This window comes from Poecile atricapillus, chromosome 9 (assembly GCF_030490865.1).
Source record: "Poecile atricapillus isolate bPoeAtr1 chromosome 9, bPoeAtr1.hap1, whole genome shotgun sequence".
Lineage (NCBI taxonomy): Eukaryota > Metazoa > Chordata > Aves > Passeriformes > Paridae > Poecile > Poecile atricapillus.
This window is the reverse complement of record NC_081257.1, coordinates 4,950,929-4,969,766: the sequence shown is the minus strand read 5'-3', so window position 1 is coordinate 4,969,766 and position 18,838 is coordinate 4,950,929. Positions and strand designations below refer to the sequence as shown.

The 18,838-nt window shown below is 48.3% G+C and overlaps 1 protein-coding gene across 1 annotated transcript in view; it reads left to right on the top strand.

Moving 5' to 3' along the window:
* Positions 1 to 18,838, top strand: part of LOC131582243 (uncharacterized) — a 211,431-nt gene that overhangs the window by 87,058 nt on the left and 105,535 nt on the right. Inside the window, exon 5 of the mRNA XM_058845199.1 lies at positions 4,849 to 4,920. Within this exon, the coding sequence (XP_058701182.1) occupies positions 4,849 to 4,920 (72 nt within the window). The remainder of the gene's footprint in view (positions 1 to 4,848; positions 4,921 to 18,838) is intronic.

The window sequence follows — 18,838 nt, the reverse complement described above, 5'->3', positions numbered from 1 at the left end:
TAGAGTGAAAATGCAAATTAGGATTGTAAAAAATGACACAGAGTCCAACACTGTAATATCTTTGTGGAAAATGTCTGAAAAGGCTTATGCTAAAATAAACCCAGTAGTGTGGGTAGCCCCAGAGAAATACAGAAAGCTAGACAAAGAGCCTCTCCAAATTACTTTGAAGCAACCAGGACAAGTGGTGTCTAAAAAGCAATACTCTCTTTCAAGGGAGGGAAAGAAGGGGTTACAGCCTGTCCTTGAGTCCCTGCTACAAGCAGGTCTTTTAGGGCCATGTATGTCTCCCTACAACACCCCTATCCTGCTGGTTAAAGCACCAGCTAGAACCTACAAGAAAGTACAAGATTTAAAAATAATTAATGAAATGTCAAATCAAGGCATCCCACAGTTCCAGATCCCTATACAATCCTGAACCAGATCCCTTCTTCACATCAGTATTATTCAGTCCTGGATTTGAAGGATGCTTCCTAGGGGAGTCCAATTCCAGAAGACAGTAAAGAGTATTTTGCCTGTGAGTGGGAACAAGAGGAAGGAAAGAAAATAGGGAAGCAACAATTGACATAGAGAGTCCTCCTTCAGGGATATACAGAGTCACCGGTTTTGTTTGGGAAAGCTTTGCAGAAAATATTAAGAGTTTACACCAGCCTCAGGAGTTAGGTTGTTGCAGTATGTGGATGATTTGCTTTTATAAGGGGAACAGGAAAAGGTAGTTGAAGAGGCTACTGTAAAGCTGCTTGATTTTCTTGCTAAAAAAAGACTTGAATGTCCAAAAAAAGGGGACAGTTAGTAGAAAAAAAGGTCAAATGTTGAGGATGTATTCTGACTGGAATGTTACGGTGTATTGATCCAGAAACAATAAAAGAGATTTTACTGGTACCATTAGCCCAGCCGAAAAAAGAGTTACAGCAGTTTTTAGGGTTATTGGGGTAGTGCAGAGTATAGACTGAAGGTTTTTCTGTTGTGGCCAGACCTTTATATTTCTTTTTAACCCAAGACAATCCTAATGTCATCCTATGGACACCAGAAGGAAAGCAAAGCTTTACAAAATTAAAATACAAATTGGTTAATGCCCTAGTCTCAGGTCTTCCAGACTCAGAAAAAGAATTAGAACTATATGTGAATGTAAAACAGGGTGATGCTAAAAGAATTCTGGTTCAAGAGCATGGGGGAACACGGAGGCCTGTTGCCTATTTTCCCAAGCCCTTAGACCCGGTGGCCAGAGGCTGGCCCCTTTGTCTGCAAAACTGTGCAGCCACAGCACTGATCATGGCTAAAGCCTGGAAGCTGACAAGGGGGAAGGTATCTGATTGTTAAAGTTTCACATCAGATTAAAGCTTTGTTAACTAAGAGACCCTCTAAGTAGATGACCAGTGCTCAGTTATTCCAGTATGAGTCTTGTTTAATGGAACCAGAGGATTTAGAATTTAAAATTAGGAAAAGGTTTAACCCAGCCTCCTGTTTGAATCACCCTGAAGAGGGGGGACAGGAAGAAACCCATGACTGCATTCAGGTAGTAAATCTCCAGATCCAAGCAAGAGAAGATTTATGAGATACTCCCTGGCCTGAGGGAGAAAATGTGTTTGTAAATGAGTCTTCAAGAGTGCTAGAAGAGAAATGATTTACAAGATACTCTATCATCAATAGAAAGCAATTTTTAAAAAAAGGCAGAGGTTACCGCCCACCTGGTCAGCTCAGACAGCAGACAAGAGAGTAAACGTTTCTATTGATTCTAAATATGCATATGAAGTAATACATGCATTTGAGAAACTAAAAAAAAAAAAAAAAAAAGAGTTTATTAGCTTGCAGGGGAAAGATGTTGGCTCTTGAGAATTTTGTCTCCCACCTATTGGAGGTAGTGAACTTACCAAAAAGGGTGGCGATAATACACATCAAGGAACAGCAGGCACAGTGCTCAGAGGAAGCAATAGGAAACTGACAGGCTGATAAAGAAGTTCAGAAAGCTGCATTGTTGCCAGAAGTCTCGAAGATCTTCTCCTTGCTCCCAGTAACTGCACTGCTACCAAAAAACCAGTCTTTTCCACCAGAGAAACTTGAGATAATTAAAAAGAGTAAGGTAAAGGATAAGTGAAAATAATTAGTTTGTAAGGAATGGTAAACATTAGATGCCAAAAGCTCTGGCCTTACAATTGTTAACTTCGTGAAAGAAGGCATTAAAGCTCCCAAAGACTGGCAAAAGTCTTCCTCAAAATGTATGCTGCCGTAAGTCTTTTTACCCTGGCAAAGCAAGCTATTAAAGATTGTTTAATTTGTGCTAAAACAAATAACAGTTACAAAGAAACTTGCCAGGGGAGGGAGGCCTTGGCCTGTACATCCCTTCCAGAGATGCCTGGTAGATTTTACTGAAATGCCTTGAGTGGCAAGATTTAAATATCTTCTGGTAATAGTATGTCAGTTAACAGAGTGGCCAGATGCGTTTCCAGACATTTCAGCAACTACAGGGTCAGTTATTAAAGTATTTTTGGAAAAAAATAATTCCAAGATATGGGATTGTGGAGGCAATAGATAGGGGAATTCATTTTACAGGAATTCTTAAAGGAGTAATGACTGCTTTAGAGATACAGTGGAACCCCCTGGCACCCCCAGAGTTCGGGCCAAGTTGAAAAGATGAATGGGGAAATGAAGAAACACATTCTGAAGCTGGTGATAGAAACTAAGATGCTGTAGGTACGGCTCTTGCCACTGGCTTTAGTAAGAATAAGGGCCAGACCCAGGGAAGATAATGAATTATCTCCCTTTAAAATGACGTTTAGAATTCCTCATGCTTGTAATTCTCAGCCTGGGGCAGGGCTAAAGATAAGTGATGTATATTTAAAACAATTTGTGGCCCAGATACTGACTCTTGTGAAATCTCTTCAACAGGAAACTCAGCTGGCACAGACCTTGCCTTTGGACTTTGCTGTTCACAACATCCAGCCAGAAGACTGGGTCCTAGTTAAGGAGTGGAAAGAAGCACCACTAGAAGCAAAGTAGCATAGACCTGTGCAAGTGTTGCTGACCGCAAAAACAGCCATCAAGACAGCTGAACATGGGTAGACCCATTGCTGCAGTCTGCAACCACAGGATCATGTCCAGAGAAGCTATAATTACCAGGAAGCAGCATGGGACAGGAACGAGACGGGCTTCAGTTCATGAAACCATTTATTCAGCACGGGAACAAACTCAGATTCAGAAACAGAGAGCCACTGTTATAAATTGTCGTGACTAAATCAAAGAGCCAATTTAAATGATCATTCATGAAAATCAATTTTATTAATTCAGCAAGCGGGCCGGGGAGTCTCCGCTCCACCAACAGCGTGTGCCTTGGCTGATAACGTTTCCCCTTATATACAGTTCATATTTCCTGTACAGGTGTCTTCATTACTTTTCCTGGGTTGCACCTGCGCTTGTGTCACTAGTTGCTAGGTGCTTGTAATCTGCCTCATTCTTGATGTGAGTGCGCAGGCATTGGTTCTATACCAGGTATACGACTTCTAATGAGGAGATGTTCTAATTATTGTTTGTACAACTGGATATTGTGGTTTGGCCTTTCTGCAGATTCAGCTCTCACATTGTATTAAGCAAAGAGTTTCAGCAATCATATTGTATTAAACAATCTTATTATATAAATTTGATTAACAAACAATAGCAATCTATTACAGCCCCAAACAAAGGCAGGGTGAGGAGTTTTGAGGGACAGAACTAGGGTGGAGTTCAGAGTCAAGGACCACTAGAAACACAACAAGGGAGAAACCCCAGGGGATCAAACCCAACCAGAACTCCTGGGCCACCGCTCACAGGGAGTCTGGAATGGAGCAACTTCATCCAGGCCTCACACAGCCCATCCCCCAAAGCAGAAGGTCAAAATTCACACTAGCCAGGCATTTCAGCCCTGCCTCCACTTTAACAGTGCTTATCTGAAACTAAATCTTTGCCTTCCTGGGGCACCTCACAATAATTGCCCCTATGTATATATATATATATATATATATATATATAAAATTTTGATCAGGAGCTTAAAATGTTTCTAAAACTTACACCATAAAAATCTCCACTCCCCCACAAAGCACCTACAGGCCATGCACACTATGAGACCCCCTGCAATTTCCCAGTCTCCGGGTAGATCAGGTCTAGGGGCTGTTTGGAGAAGAGACCAACCAGGGACAATCCTGAAATCCTGGCTGTTTGCTGATCCTTATCCATGCCTTTCACAAATACTGCCTTCTGGAGATGGCACCTCCCCAATGAGGAACACCTCCATCTGATCCAGCTCTCCCTCCTCCATTCTCCAGGAATGAAATGAGAGCCTGTGCAGCAGGAAGCAATTCCTGAAGGAAGCAGTGATTCCAGCAGTGCCAGACTCTGCTGCAGGAAGGGAGGCCATGCCAGGTACAGTCCCAGGAGGTAATTGCTGTGCCTCTGGGCCTGAGCCCTACTGAGGCTTGAGCTGCCACCTCTGCTCCTTGGCAGTGCCTGCCCTTCAGGGATGTTGCACAGAGCATGGAAAGGGTGTTGAGAGTGACCAGGAGGCAGCCCAGAGTTCCTCTGGCCTCTCTGCAGCTTTGGCCATGTCCATTGACACCTGGCTCCCATGGCCTTACCCAGCCCCATTGCAGTGCCCAAATCCCTAAGGCAGAAAGGGATCCCAGGAAACCCTGATAAAGGTTCTCATCTGTGCTCCCTTCCAGATAAGGTTCCAGGCAAGGCTTCTCCATTAGCTTGGCTCCATAAAGTTTTGAAACCCTCTGCGCCTCCTGCAGGTATGTTCTCAGTGTCCCATGGAGAAATAATCATTGACAACATGGCAGGAACCAGGTAACAGAATCTCCTGTGGCTGTTGAGTTGCAGGTGTGTCTGCAGGGAGGACTTTCCCAGCTCCTTTGCTGATTGGTGTGCAGAAGCCCCACTTCCATCGCAGGGGTGAGTAGGGTCTCCCTGCTGACTGCACAGGATGAGCACAGGTTTTGTGGGATCCATTCCTGGGAAATGGAAATATTTTCTGTTGATGTCCTCCGAGAGAGAAGGACAAACGTAGAGGAGAGAAGGAATCACTGGAGTCAGACAACATCGGGAAACGAATTTTGGAGGAACTGCAGAAAGGGCCTGGTGGGTTCATGTCCCCCTAAGCCTCCTCCTGAGACTCAGCAGCCGGGGGCTTTCTCTATCCATCTGGACACGCTGTGCCTGGCACAGCAGCAGCCCCTGCTGCTTTCATGCCCTGCAAGGCTCATGAAAGCTGGCCTGGCTGCAGCTTCTTCCCAGCCTCCACAGGAAGGCATTTGGCATCAGCTGACAGGGAGCCCAAACTGCAGCACAGGCCATGCACACCCTGAGATCCCCTGCAATTCCCCAGTCTTTGAGCAGATCAGAAAGGGCAGCTGTTTGGAGAAGGGAGGGCCCTGGCCGAGGCCAAATAACCTGGGCACTTTCCTGGTCCATCTCATTGATAAATACTGGCTCCTGAAGATGCCACCACACAAATGGGAAACAGTTCCATATGATCCAGCTGCCTCCATTCTTTCTCAAGACATGGACCTAGAGGGTCTGTGGAAGGCAGCATTTCCTGGAGGCAGCGGTCACTCGTCGGCAGCCTCTGCTGCAGGAAGGAATGTGATGGCACACATGAGTACGGGCCCAGACACAGGAGGTAACTGCTGTGCTGGGCTCAGCCCTCGGAGGGGCTGTGTGCCAGCAGCTCTCCCCCCAGGGCCGATGGCAGCCAAAGCTGGAGGCACCTCAGCTCTGAGGCCTCTGGAGCTCATTCCCACCCCTTGGGAAATGGGACTTGAGGAACAGCATCACTGCCTCTGCAGCTGCTCCCAGAGCTGGCCCTGAGCGCCCAGAGGCCCAAGGCACAGGAGCAGCTCCGAGCGGGAGCCCTGCCATGAGCCCAGGGCCACAGCCAGCCCTGGCTCCCAACTGGGCAGGGCCTGCACTGGCTCCTGACAGGGCCTGGCTCTGTCCCCTTGGGCTGGGGAAGCTGTCACAGAGCAGGGAGGGTCAGGGGTGGCTGTGGCTGCTCAGGGATGGCTTTGGCCTGAGTCCCTGGAAGGAGCCCCTGCCCAAGCGGCTGCGCTGTCCCTGGGCTCTGCTCCCGGCCTTCTGGGCTCTGCTGGGTGGCACAGCCTGTGCCAAGGGGCAGCAAGGTGCCTGCAGACCCCAGCTCTGGGGGAAACGGAGAATGTCCGAGACATACCCAGCATGGTGCCTGCTCAGCAGTGCAGCACAGCACGGGTTCACACTGCCCATTGCTCCCACAGATGCAACCAGCACAACACAAGTTCCTGATTCCCAGAAGGACATTGAAAGGGCTTCCTGTCAGGGAATCTTCTGTTGACTAGAGCTAATAGCAGGTGTGCTTTGTTTGAAGATTATCTTCATGTTGTGCTGCTTTAGAATCTGGTATGCCTGCAAGAGAAAACGATGAGTGTTTTGTTCATCTTTCCCTCCAACAGCTTCTTTAGAAAGCCTATTGTAGACAGAAAACATTTCCAGTGAGGCTGCTGTGGACTTGTGGGTAGTCAGTGGTTTCCCAAATAACTCTGCTGAGAGTTCTGCTGCTGCCCAGGCCTTTCATTGCCCTCCTAACTGCTGGGCCTTGTCCTGGGGAGCCCGCTTGTGCTGCAGCCAATGCTGGCTCCCACGGAGGCTGCCTGGCCAAGAGCAGCCCCAGGAGCAGCAGGCAGAGGCAAAGCAAGGTGGGCAGGAGGAAGAGCGGGAACGAGATTGCCCTTGAAAGGAAGAAGCACTCTGAGACCTGCTCCAGGCCAGGGACCCTGCCCAGAGCCATGCCCTGCTCGCCGGGCTCTTGAGGGGCAGCTCTCCAGCTGGGCCAAGCTGTGCCAGCAGCTGCAGCCGTGCTGGGGAGCCTTGGTCACTCTGGGCCCTGCTGTGCAGGAGGGGCCCTGTGTGCCAGCAGCAGCTGGGGGCCTCAGCCACCTCTTCTCTCCACAGGAACTCTTCTGTAGCTCCAGCATCCTGGCCAAGAATGTGCCACTCTCCATCATCCACAGGAAGCTTAGAGACTGTCTGGTTTTACTGTGCTCCTTCAGGGTCTCAGAAGCAGGAGTCACCCTGGAAAGCAGCGAACCAGCACTCCCTGCCTCCCCCACAGTCCCCCAGCCCGGCTGTGATCCCTATTTCCCCTGAGATCCCCCACCTCCTCCCCTCCCGAGCCGGCCGCCCTGCTCCAGCTAGGACTGAAAGTGGGCCGGCCACAGCAGGCCTTGGGCCACCAACAGCGTGCTCTTGGCTACAAATAACACTTGTTGCCTATGGGTAACAACCAGAGGTAGTTTTCTTACTGTTTTCCCTTCAATAGGAAGGGCTGAACATTCTTCCCATGCCCTGTCCCTTCCTTTGCTCTTTTGATTTTCACACTGCTGAGTGCTGGCTGAATATCTTCAAAACCTTCGTAACTCTGTAGGTTTTACCCCACCTACTAGGCAAAAAAAATAAAAATTAAAAAAAACAAAAAAAATTCTTCTGTTTAGGTGTCTTTTTCACTGCGGTTGGGCCACTCAAATGTGTGTACCACAGAAGGGACGAGAAAGGAGGATGTACCTGACAGTGCCACAGAAGGTATATTGCTGTGCAAGGCTCAGCCAGGCTGAGTCCCCTCCATACGAGACACGTCCCGAAACACCCTGGGAGCGGCTGCATCGGGTGTCCATGGCGGGGAAAGGGCAGAGGAGGAGGCCAGGGCTCCAGTGTGTCCTGACAGGGCCTGGCTCTGTCCCCTTGGGCTGGGGGAGCTGTCACGAGGAAGGGACGGTCAGTGGTGGCTGTGGCTGCTCAGGGATGGCTTTGGCCTGTGTCCCAGGAAGAAGCCACTGCCCAAGCAGCTGCGCTGTCCCCGGGCTCTGCTCCCGGCCTTCTGGGCTCTGTTGGAAGGCACAGCCTGTGCCAAGGGATGGCAAGGTGCCTGCAGGCCCCAGCTCAGGGGCAAACAGAGAACGTCCTGGCCGTATGCAGCGTGCTGCCAGCTCAGCCCATGACGCCTGATCTTGCAGAGCCCGGCAGGAGTCGGTGCTCTGAAGGTTCTGCAGTGGCATTGCCTTTCCCCTGCAGTTCCCCACTCCTGGCGACTGCCCGTGCCGGAGTTGCACCATAGAGCTAGCCCGGAGCTCCTGTGCGGCCAAGAGCAGTGTCACTCACAGATGTTTTGACAGAAACAGGAGTCAATGTTAAGGATCCAGTGCGCCTCTCAAGAATTGTCGGCCCGCGGGACGTGCGCAAATCCTGCGTCATAGACGCAGTGTTGACCGTCCTCACTGTGCAACTTGTGCTGATATGCGGCTTTTTTGGGATCCGGAAAGTGTACAAGATCAGACGGTAATTTGTTGATTTTTCTCCAGAGTTGTCTTAAAACTCTGCCCACAGCACTGGTAGCCTGACGCATAGTCATGCTGCTGTGCACTTGTTTGTAGTCAATGGTAGTCCACAGAATTCCGCTGAGAGTTCTGCCGCTGCCCAGGCCTTTCATTGCCCTCCTAACTGCTGGGCCTTGTCCTGGGGAGCCCGCTTGTGCTGCAGCCAATGCTGGCTCCCACGGAGGCTGCCTGGCCAAGAGCAGCCCCAGGAGCAGCAGGCAGAGGCAAAGCAAGGTGGGCAGGAGGAAGAGCGGGAACGAGATTGCCCTTGAAAGGAAGAAGCGCTCTGAGACCTGCTCCAGGCCAGGGACCCTGCCCAGAGCCATGCCCTGCTCGCCGGGCTCTTGAGGGGCAGCTCTCCAGCTGGGCCAAGCTGTGCCAGCAGCTGCAGCCGTGCTGGGGAGCCTTGGTCACTCTGGGCCCTGCTGTGCAGGAGGGGCCCTGTGTGCCAGCGGCAGCTGGGGGCCTCAGCCACCTCTTCTCTCCACAGGAACAGCTCTTCCGCTCCAGCAGCCTGGCGAAGAATGTGCCACTCTCCCTCGTCCACCGGAAGCTTAGAGACTGTCTGGTTTTACTGTGCTCCTTCAGGGTCTCAGAAGCAGGAGTCACCCTGGAAAGCAGTGAACCAGCACTCCCTGCCTCCCCCACAGTCCCCCAGCCCAGCTGTGATCCCTATTTCCCCTGAGATCCCCCATCTCCTCCCCTCCCGAGCCGGCCGCCCTGCTCCAGGGCTAGGACTGAAAGTGGGCCAGCCACAGCAGGCCTTGGGCCACCAACAGCGTGCTCTTGGCTACAAATAACACTTCTTACTGTTTTCCCTTCAATAGGAAGGGCTGAATATTCTTCCCATGCCCACCTCATCCTTTGCTCTTTTGATTTTTATGCTGCTGGGTGCTGGCTAAATCTCTTCAAAGAGCTTTATAACTTTGCATGTTTTCCCCACCTACTAGGCCATAATAAAAATAAAAAAATAAAAAATTCTTCAGTTTAGATTTCATTTTCACTGCAGTTGGGCCACTCAAATGTGTGTGCCATGGAAGGGACGAGAAAAAAGGACATACCAGTCAGTGCCACAGAAGGTATACTGCTGTGCCAGGCTCAGCCAGGCTGAGTAGTCCTGCTGGGGCCCCTCCATACGAGACACGTCCCGAAACACCCTGGGAGCGGCTGCATCGGGTGTCCATGGCGGGGAAAGGGCAGAGGAGGAGGCCAGGGCTCCAGTGTGTCCTGACAGGGCCTGGCTCTGTCCCCTTGGGCTGGGGGAGCTGTCACAGGGAAGGGACAGTCAGTGGTGGCTGTGGCTTTGGCCCGTGTCCCTGGAAGGAACCACGGCCTGTTTGCTCTGAGGGAGCAAATTGGTGGCAGCACAGTGGCAGTGCCACACAGGGACAACTCGTGTGTCCCCTCCTGGCTCCTTTTGCTGGCCCTGCTGGAGCTGGCCCTCAGCAGTCCCCAGCTCATCCTTTCCTGGGGATGGAGGGGTGGAAGTGCCCAAAACCAGAGCCCCAAGGCAGTGCCCGTTCTGTCACCCCATACCCAGCCAGCAGCTGCCTTTCCCAGCTGCCTTCTCCAGCCTTCTGTGCATGGTTTCAATCATGCTAACCCCTCCTACACCAGAGGGATTCGTTTTTGCCAAGGGGATGGGATGTGGCAGCCAGTGTTTCTGCAGCTTTTCTTCCCTGAATGAATGCCTGGAAATTCAGGCAGCAGCTTGGTGATAGCTGTGCATATCCCTCCTCCATCTACCTGCCCTGACTCTCCACAGTCCTCCCAGCAGCAGACTCTCTTACAGCACAAGCTTTGTAGGTGATCAACAGATTACCTATCTTGCCTTATGCTTCCCTCCTCCCAAAAAAGACTGATTTCACACACAAACATCACTTTCGAGAAAAAAATTTACTTATCTACCCCTTTCAAAAACAAGCTGGAGTCCCCATGGGAGGCTGTGATCCTCAGAAAGCTGAGCTCCCAGTCCAGAGCCACTGATTTGCGGTTACAGCAAGAACCAACACCAGGCAAGGTTCCCAGATCATACCCAGCTCTCAGCCACACTGTAAATACCCTCGTGCTCCTCAGGACACTGCCAGGAGCAGAGGCACCCAGGGGTAGCCTGTCAAGCAGCATTTAAAACTGCATGGACTCTGAGGAGGCTGAGACTGAGCTAATCAGTGTCACTGATGTGAGGAAATACACTACAGGCAACTCCTGCACTTCCACTGACACAAGGCAGTTACTCAGCAGCCCTGCAAATATTTGCTCTGTTTGGCACTCCTGCTGAATCACTGCCTGTGTTTGCTGTGCTGTTCCCTTCCCTTCCTTCTCCTGGCTGTCCTTTCAACTTTGTCAGTGTCGCATCTGCCTGCTTAGCAGCATGATTAAAGTCCAGACTGATATTTGCCTCTCTCATGCCTGGCTGGGGGTATCCCTCTTTGTGGTACTCAGCGTGTTTCCCTGGATTTGCCTTGGGAATCTGAACCTCAGCTACTCAGAACTGCAGCCCCTGAGAAAACCTAAGGAAAACTTAGCAGTCACATCCTAAGGAAAGTGAAAAAGCCAGGGAAAAAAAGCTAGAAAAGGATGTCCTGCTGTAGAAGTAAAACTCAGGTTAAATGGATCTGGTCTTACAGATTTGTGTCCTGACATAATCCCAGACTGAAATTCAAAGACTGATCGAGGTTGTGGGGGAGACAAGGTGGGCAGGAGGAGAAGGTGCTCAGTGTATCCGCTTCAGTCCTTCATGAGAGAAAAGAGATACCCAGGTATACCTCGTTCCACCTCCCCTATGGCAGAGGATCTTTAAGACCACCTGAAGATCTGAAGATTAACATCCCTTCCAACCCAAACCACTCTCCAATTCCCAATTCCAGATGTGAAACCTGATGTGTGCTCAAGTCTAGCAGCCTGAAAGATGTAAAATGCATCAAGAGACTGGCTCTAGCTCAGAGACCATTCATGGTCTCTGAGAAAAGAATTTTTATGTGTTTTCATAGCTTTTCATAATACCCATCTGAAAATCTGGCAAATTCTGATAAAAATGAATAGGTATGTGTGGCCTTAAGGGATCACAAAGTTAAAGCTCAGCTCAGAGACTGAAAACATAAAGCATGGACTGAAGCTAGACCATTATTGCAGGTATCTGTATCCCAGGATCTGCCTGTGTTCTGTGCACCATTCCACATAGGAACACACTTTAGAAAAAAAGAAATGGCCGGGCAATAAATGCCCAATGTAATCTCCGAGCATTAGGAAGTCACTTCTGTGGGGCAAACAACTTCAGCCTTTCACAGCATCGTTCTAAAACCACTTGAAAAATAATGTGTAGACGCTGGGACTGACTGTGGGTTGCAATCCCTCCTTGTTCCAGGAGAAAAACCTTCCCTGAAGGCTGCCTGAGCTTGGAGTGCTAATTGCCACCACAGCACCTATCACCCCTTTTGGGAACAGAGGTGTCAAGTGCTGTGGATCAGATTTCAGTGGAAAGACCCCAAACCCTTCACTAAATCTCCAGAATGAAAATCAGGCCCTGTGCTTTGTTTTGTGCAGAGCCTCTGCTCACAGCAGAACGTTTCAGGGAGGCTTTATGGTGTCCCATTAATCATAACACTGAAAAATTTGGTACTCCCTGCACATCTGCTCTGCTTTTCCTCTCTGCACTTGACCCCATCACACGTCCTTGGCGTGAGTTCACACAACGTCAGAGTATCTGGGGCTCCACAGGGTGAGGTCAGCCGACTTTAAAGCGCCTTTGGCAGGTTTAAGCCAAGCTAAGCGCCTTTGGCAGGTTTAAGCCAAGCTCTGAGTACAGAATTTTCACTCTCCTGGAGCTGGCAGGTGTGAAGGGCACTGCTTGGCACAAAACTACACGAGGCAGAAATAGGAGCAACCAGAGCAAAGCCAATGCTTATGAGAATCGCAGAAGAGGAGGTTTCGCTCCCCATTTCTGTGCCAGCAAACAGGCAAGGGTGGCACTTCCAACCAGTGTACACCTGTCATGTGGAGCATCACTCTGCTGTCACCCACAAGCCACCGTCACTATTTGAATGACATTGATAAATTAAATTTCAAAGTACACTTTAACATACAAGTAAGAAATAAAATTAAACCATTAACTTTGGTTTCTTGTTGAACAGGCAGTTCTCTTTGTTGCAAAGTATTTTTTCCTCAGATTTCTAAATCAACCAAATAAAAAAAAAAAAAAAAAAAAAACAACAAACAAACCAAAAACGGAAAATATTCCAAATGTTATAAGCAATAGTTGGGAGACAAGCTGGTCCTTAGAGTCTGAAATGTCTGTGTGTCCATTAATGAATATACATTGTCCTGTTTAACTCCTAATGCTGCCCACATTCCCCAGGAACAATTCCTTCAGCAGGGAAAAAAAAGAGTAAGAAAACCAAAAATAAGAATGTTCTCCGTTTATTTTGTCAGTAAAACTGTGTCTGCACTTCTGGAGCCCTGGCAGGGATATTGCCAGGTAAATGCACGGACTTTGAACAAAAGACCTTTCAGCAGAGCCAGGGGTGGGGGTCTCTCACAAAAGCTGTGATTAATCTCTCCACAGCAGAATTATGCACCAGGTTTATTCCTGTGCTGCCAACCTTGCACTTTGCTGCCTTCTTCCCTCTCCCCCTGTTCCCCGCCTGCTTTTCTCTCTTTCCTTTGGGGCTTTGTGTTCAACATCATTTCCAGTTTCTAAAGAATGTTTCAAATGCTCTTAAAAAATAGGAAATTTGAAAACTAAGTAAGTATAAAGCTTTTGAGCTAAACACTATGCAGGATACCAATGATCCAAGCTTTGATTTCGTATCAAAACCCCATCATTAAAGATATGAGACCCTTAGAGGTCAGACCTGTACTGTTTGTAAAATTGAGGAACTGTCAATCCATAAGCCTTGGCACTTGCTTTCAAGTACGAAAAACCATTTTAGACTGCAGTTCTCCAGCCTTACCAAGAAAGGCCCTGCTTCTGGCAAGCAGCAATATTTTGCATTCAAGAACTATTTGCTCCTAGTTAGGGTGCACCTTGCTTACAATCCAAATTACCTATCAAGTGGTGTCAATTTTAGAACAGAAAATTATTCATTCTGGAAAGGCAGCCTTCATTCCTTCCCATTCCAAGCAGAGGGAGCTTGCCTATGGCAGGTTCCCAGGGACCAGCTAAATAAATGGAGCTGCTCCCTGAGCGAGCATGACTCACAGAGCAGAAATCACCAGCAAGTAATTGATGCTTTACTACCTCATGTTCTCAAGCCAAACCTTTAATTCTATTAATCCACATTTATCTGTCATTACATCCGGGAAATAAACAGCAAATAACCCTGAAACAGAGTCATTACCCCACGGGCAGAGCCTACACAACACCCTGAGCCTTCCAGTTTGTCTGGGCAGCGCCTGGAAAGCAAAGCTGAATTCCGCCCATCTCTAAAGGCTGTGGAGAGCAAAGCGCGGAGAAGGAGCAGCTCTGCTCTTCTACCGTCAGAAAGGAGCTGTCAAAGCATCGCTTCCTTTCCTCCCTCCTCCCTCGCCAGCCTCTTTCTGCCCGGGGACGGCAGCTCAGATCAAAGCGGGTGGGTGAGGGCTGCAGCTGCACACACCAAAGGCGGCGAGCGCGGATGGGCAGCGGCAGGCAGGCAGGCTGGCTCAGCACCACGGCACCACGCCGGGACAGGGACACACCTCGGGACAGGGACACACCTCGGGACAGGGACACACCTCGGGACAGGGACACACCTCGGGACAGGGACACACCTCGGGAGCAGCCTGAGCCCAGATCCGCCTCTCAGCCGATGCTCTGCGACACGCTAGAGCTGTCAGCACCAAGGCTGGAGGCCAGGAATGAGAAGGGGGCTCTTTGGGTGGGCTCCAGAGAGCAGCACCGCCACCAAATGTCACAACGACAGAAAACAGGGAACGAGGCACTGTGAGGGCTCTTATCCTGGGAAGGATTAGGGGGAGGTTACAACTTCTCAGCAAATCAGGGAGAGCCAGGGGAGGTGCAGAAGGTGGGGTTTACAATGCTCTAACAAATGGCGAAACACAGGGAGGGGACACAGACTGACAAGCAGACAAACAATCCACTGGGGCGTCGTGGTTTAGGGGAATTCCAAAGGGGAGGGCCAAGCCGGGGGTCGGCACAAGGGGGGATTGACAGGGAACCCGCTGGAACAAGGGACAGGAATCGGGGTGGATTGGCACTCAAGGGGAAAGGCATAACGCAGGATTGACAGCCCGGGGGGGAGGCACAGGGAACATTTCAGGGTGAAGAGGCAGGGCTGGGACAGGGATTGGCAGGCGACCGAGGAGCTACAACTTGGGCCGAAGCAGCTGAGCTGGGGGGTGGCGGAACATACCAAGGGAAGGGAACACAGTATTCACAGCAGGAAGAGCACAGATGGCCACAACACTCATCTCTGGGTTCCTCCAGTTCGTGGGGCACAGAAATCCCTACCTCTTCCAGCCCTAATCCTGCCAGGGAGGCTCCTGCATGGAGAACAGCACCAGCCAGGTGTGCGTGTCACCTGTGCTCCAGGGGTGTCCTTGTCCTTGAGTCTCCTGAGGGAGCCTGCAGAAAGGCTCCAAATAACATTGAAATGGCTAGTTTTAATGGAGTTCTGTGTTGAAACAGCTCACAATGAGCAAGATGAATGTGAGCTGGGAGAGCTGCTGAAGTACATAAAGAAAACCAGGCACTGCGTTGTTTTTAAAGGCAGGTTTATGAACCATCCATCAACTCAACATGCAGAGACCTGAGTTCACTTGCAGGGGTTTATTATTTTTGGTGAAGGAAAGCAAACCAATGCTTTTGGAGTTTGGTTTGCATTTTAACCAAGCTTAGAATGAAGCAACTTTTTCAGTGACAGAAGTCTTCCCAGCACCCTGGGGACATATGCTGCCATGCCAAGCTTTACAAAAATGCTTTCTTTTTTCCATTGCTTTGGAAGTGAAACTGTAAACCTGTGATCTGGCCCAGAATATAATATATCAAGTGTGAGGTCTGGGGTGAGGGCTATAAAACAGGTGTAAAAAAGCTTATGTGGCTTAGATTGTGTATCCGTAAATTTAAAGGGCTTCCCATCCCTCCTTGATTAAACAAATTCATCTGCACACATTGGTAATGTAGTTAGTGGATGAGGTGCATTGTAAAATCACTCTAGATTTTATATTCTAGAAGATTATTTTTTCCTTTAAAAGCTGCACCCTGTCTGATGTTAAACCCCAGGATACATCAGCTTGTTTGTCTCTTGTTAAAGCCTGCAGAAGAGACCATTGGTCAGAGATGAGTCTGAACCCATCTCTGCAAGTAAAAACAGTGAAGTTCCAACTCAGTCATTTGATTCGTGTCTCCACTAAAAGTGCATTTGAACCACAAAGCTTGGATTCAGATCAGAATATCCACTGAGGGGGAGATGGAAACCTAACTTTGGCTTTATCCTAATTTCAACCACAATTGGTAGTCTGGAAACATGTTTTGTTTGGAGAAATCTGCTTTATATCACATGCTACGAAGAGCTACAATCCTGTGATTATGATTTGACTTTTAGGTGAAGTACTACTGGAAATAAAGATTTTAAAATTGCTCAGTTAGTCCAGATACAAAAAACCAGGATCAGTTGTGAAGAATCACAGAATGATCTTAGGACACTGAATGATGGGATGGTGGCAGGAACCACATATATGAAATCAGATTCATTTTGGGGGCTAAAAACCAAAATTAACCCCAAGCAATGCTTTCAGCTCCAGTGAAGCAAATACAGTAATGAACTTAGAGATTATTACAGCTGCTGAAGAGTTATATCCTTGAGCTTTATAACTCCAAGACTGCATCTGCAGTTATTAAGCTGCAGGGAGGAAAGCAAATAAAATATTAAAATGTGTTACAAAGGGAACAGAGAACAATACAAAGAAAATAATTATGCACCTTCACAGAACATGTGTATCAGAGCAAGGAAATTCATGATGGTTTCACTGAAACGAATTAAAGTGAAAGTGAAAAGAATAGGCAAGGAGACTAGCTCCATTTCTAATGCCTTTATTGAGGTCAGCTGTAGGTGGGGGAGCTTGACCACTGCTATTCGCAATGAATGACCCAGAGGAGGCATTCAGCTTTGCCATATGGCAGAGCTGGGGCTTCCGTCCTCATGAGAGTCCCTAGGAAGACACTGGCTCGTTGTAAATCTTGGGTAGTCATGGATAGCAAGTGTTGTTTTAGCTATGGCAATGAGGTGCAGAACATCAGTCAGCTGCGCAACGTTCTCCCTTGCTCCTCAATGTAGTTTGGAGTCCAGTTTGTGCTTTGGCTCGCTGATTCTAGGGGTCTTCAGCTGTTAATCCCACTTCTCCTGGGTGTTACCCCCCATGGGAGTTCGGCTCATCTACACACTGGGTGCTGTCATCAGTTGCCATTGGGGGTACTGGCTGCAGCAGAGGCAATAGACAAGGCCAGGTGGCATTAAAAAAGCTGTTACAACAACATTGATATTTACCAAACATGACACAGCATGAGGTATTTTAACAAAGAAGGCACCTTATGGTGACAACATTCTACTGTTTAAACTGTAAACATCTTTGTATACTGGTCAGGAGGTCACATTTTACTCCTCACAATATCCCTCCTCTATCTTTTTGATCGGGCCTTGGGCCCGCATCCGTTCGGCTCCTCTGGCTCCTGGAAATACAATTTTCTCAACTTCCAGTATTGATCATATACCATTTGGGCAGTTTGATGTTTTTGATTTCGATTTTCTACTCTCTTCATTTTGATTTGCTCTTGATCCGTTACCCCTGGGATTTGGAGGCTTGCTTGGACTGTAGATGTTACTGTTCATATTAGGCATGGGAGTAGATATGGTAGGAACAGAAAACTTACGAATGTGCTAGCTATGATAAACACTGCTTTCTTCCACCATCCTCCTTCAAATGACCGAAAGTCATCCCACCAATTGGAATTTATCAGGGGAGTCCAATCTTGGGTACCCACGTATGCAATTTTACGTATTTCTTTAGAGGTATTTTTGATTACTTCAGCTTTGTCGTTGATCTCCAAGCAGCACTCCAATCAATTAAACTTCCCACAAACTCCCCCTTCATCAGCTAATAAATAATCTACTGCGAGCCAGATTTGGTAAACTACAGCTCGAGTCTGGGCTAACTGATTGCTAATGTGGTCTAGAGCAAGGGCTGTTTTGTTAGAGACAACCTCAAGTACTGCTTTGAGTCGAATTATTCTGTTCAACATGTAAATTGGAGTACAATAACTCCAAGATCCATCTTGGGCCCAAGTGGCTGGCCCATATGATCTGATTATTTCTTCTGGGGTCCAGATTTTTCCTTTCCATTCCTGAGCACTCCCCATGTCAATTATATGTCATTTCTTTTGGTTAGCTCTTTTTAGGTCATCATAGAATGGGACTCCTAGACTTGATCCCGACTCCTTTGGGAGGAGGAAGAAAGCAGGTTTGATAATTCATACAGTGCAACTCCCTCCCCAGTCCCCAGGGAGATGAGTGTTTGCTGTATTCCCACAGATCAAAAATAGGTGTTCAGGAGCTTTCTGGAAATCATCTTGTACCTCGATAGGGCATTCCCAATATTTGGATATCTCTCTAACTCCCCAAAAGGGGTTTATCCCTTTCTCAGCACATTCGTATAGCCTATATTCTTCATGGTAAATACACTTTTTCCCCTTTTCCCATGGACCAATATTGATTGGGTCCTCGAGGAACCCAATGACTATTTACCTCCTTTACTATCAAGTACCTTTTGCAAGCCATTTTGCCTACTTGGGTTTTATACCTCTTCCCTGCTCTTTTTATACATCCTTCACCAATCACTTACGATTTCAAACCCCACTGCTCTCTTCTCCTCTCTCCTATAGCTTGGGGTTTTTGTTCCATTAATTTCCATCTCAAAATTTCAAATGGTCCCAAACTGATTCCTTCCCATGGCCAAATTTCAGACATTTGGGTATTCTCACAAACTCAGCAGTTTGTAAGATTCAGTTCTTTACTGATCTTTCCTATTAAGTTTATGAACAGATTCTTTCCTAGAGGTTCATCTAAGGTTCCCTTTTTCCTTATTAGTGACTTTTCCTTTACCATGTCAACCAATCCCTCACATTCGAAACAGAACCAAGCTTCTTCTACAGGGCATTCCCCAAGCAGGCGCTGCCTAAATGAGGCAGCATTTCTCGTAACCCAATCTGTTTTCCCATTCTCTTGGAAGGTGCCCAATTGGGAATGATCAAAACAAGTGGGGTTAATGTTTGTATGGACCCTCATTAGGGACCCGAGGTTCTCTCCATCATAAAGAGGGTGATAGCACTTTGTACATCCAGCTCCTGTACCCTCTACAATGTTATTCATGAGTAGGACTAGTATCAGTCCTCCCAAGAGTCTGGTATGAGCCATTCGTGGTGTGGCAGGCTTCATGGCTCACCTGCTCTTTGGCCTCACCTGGTCTTGCCTCTT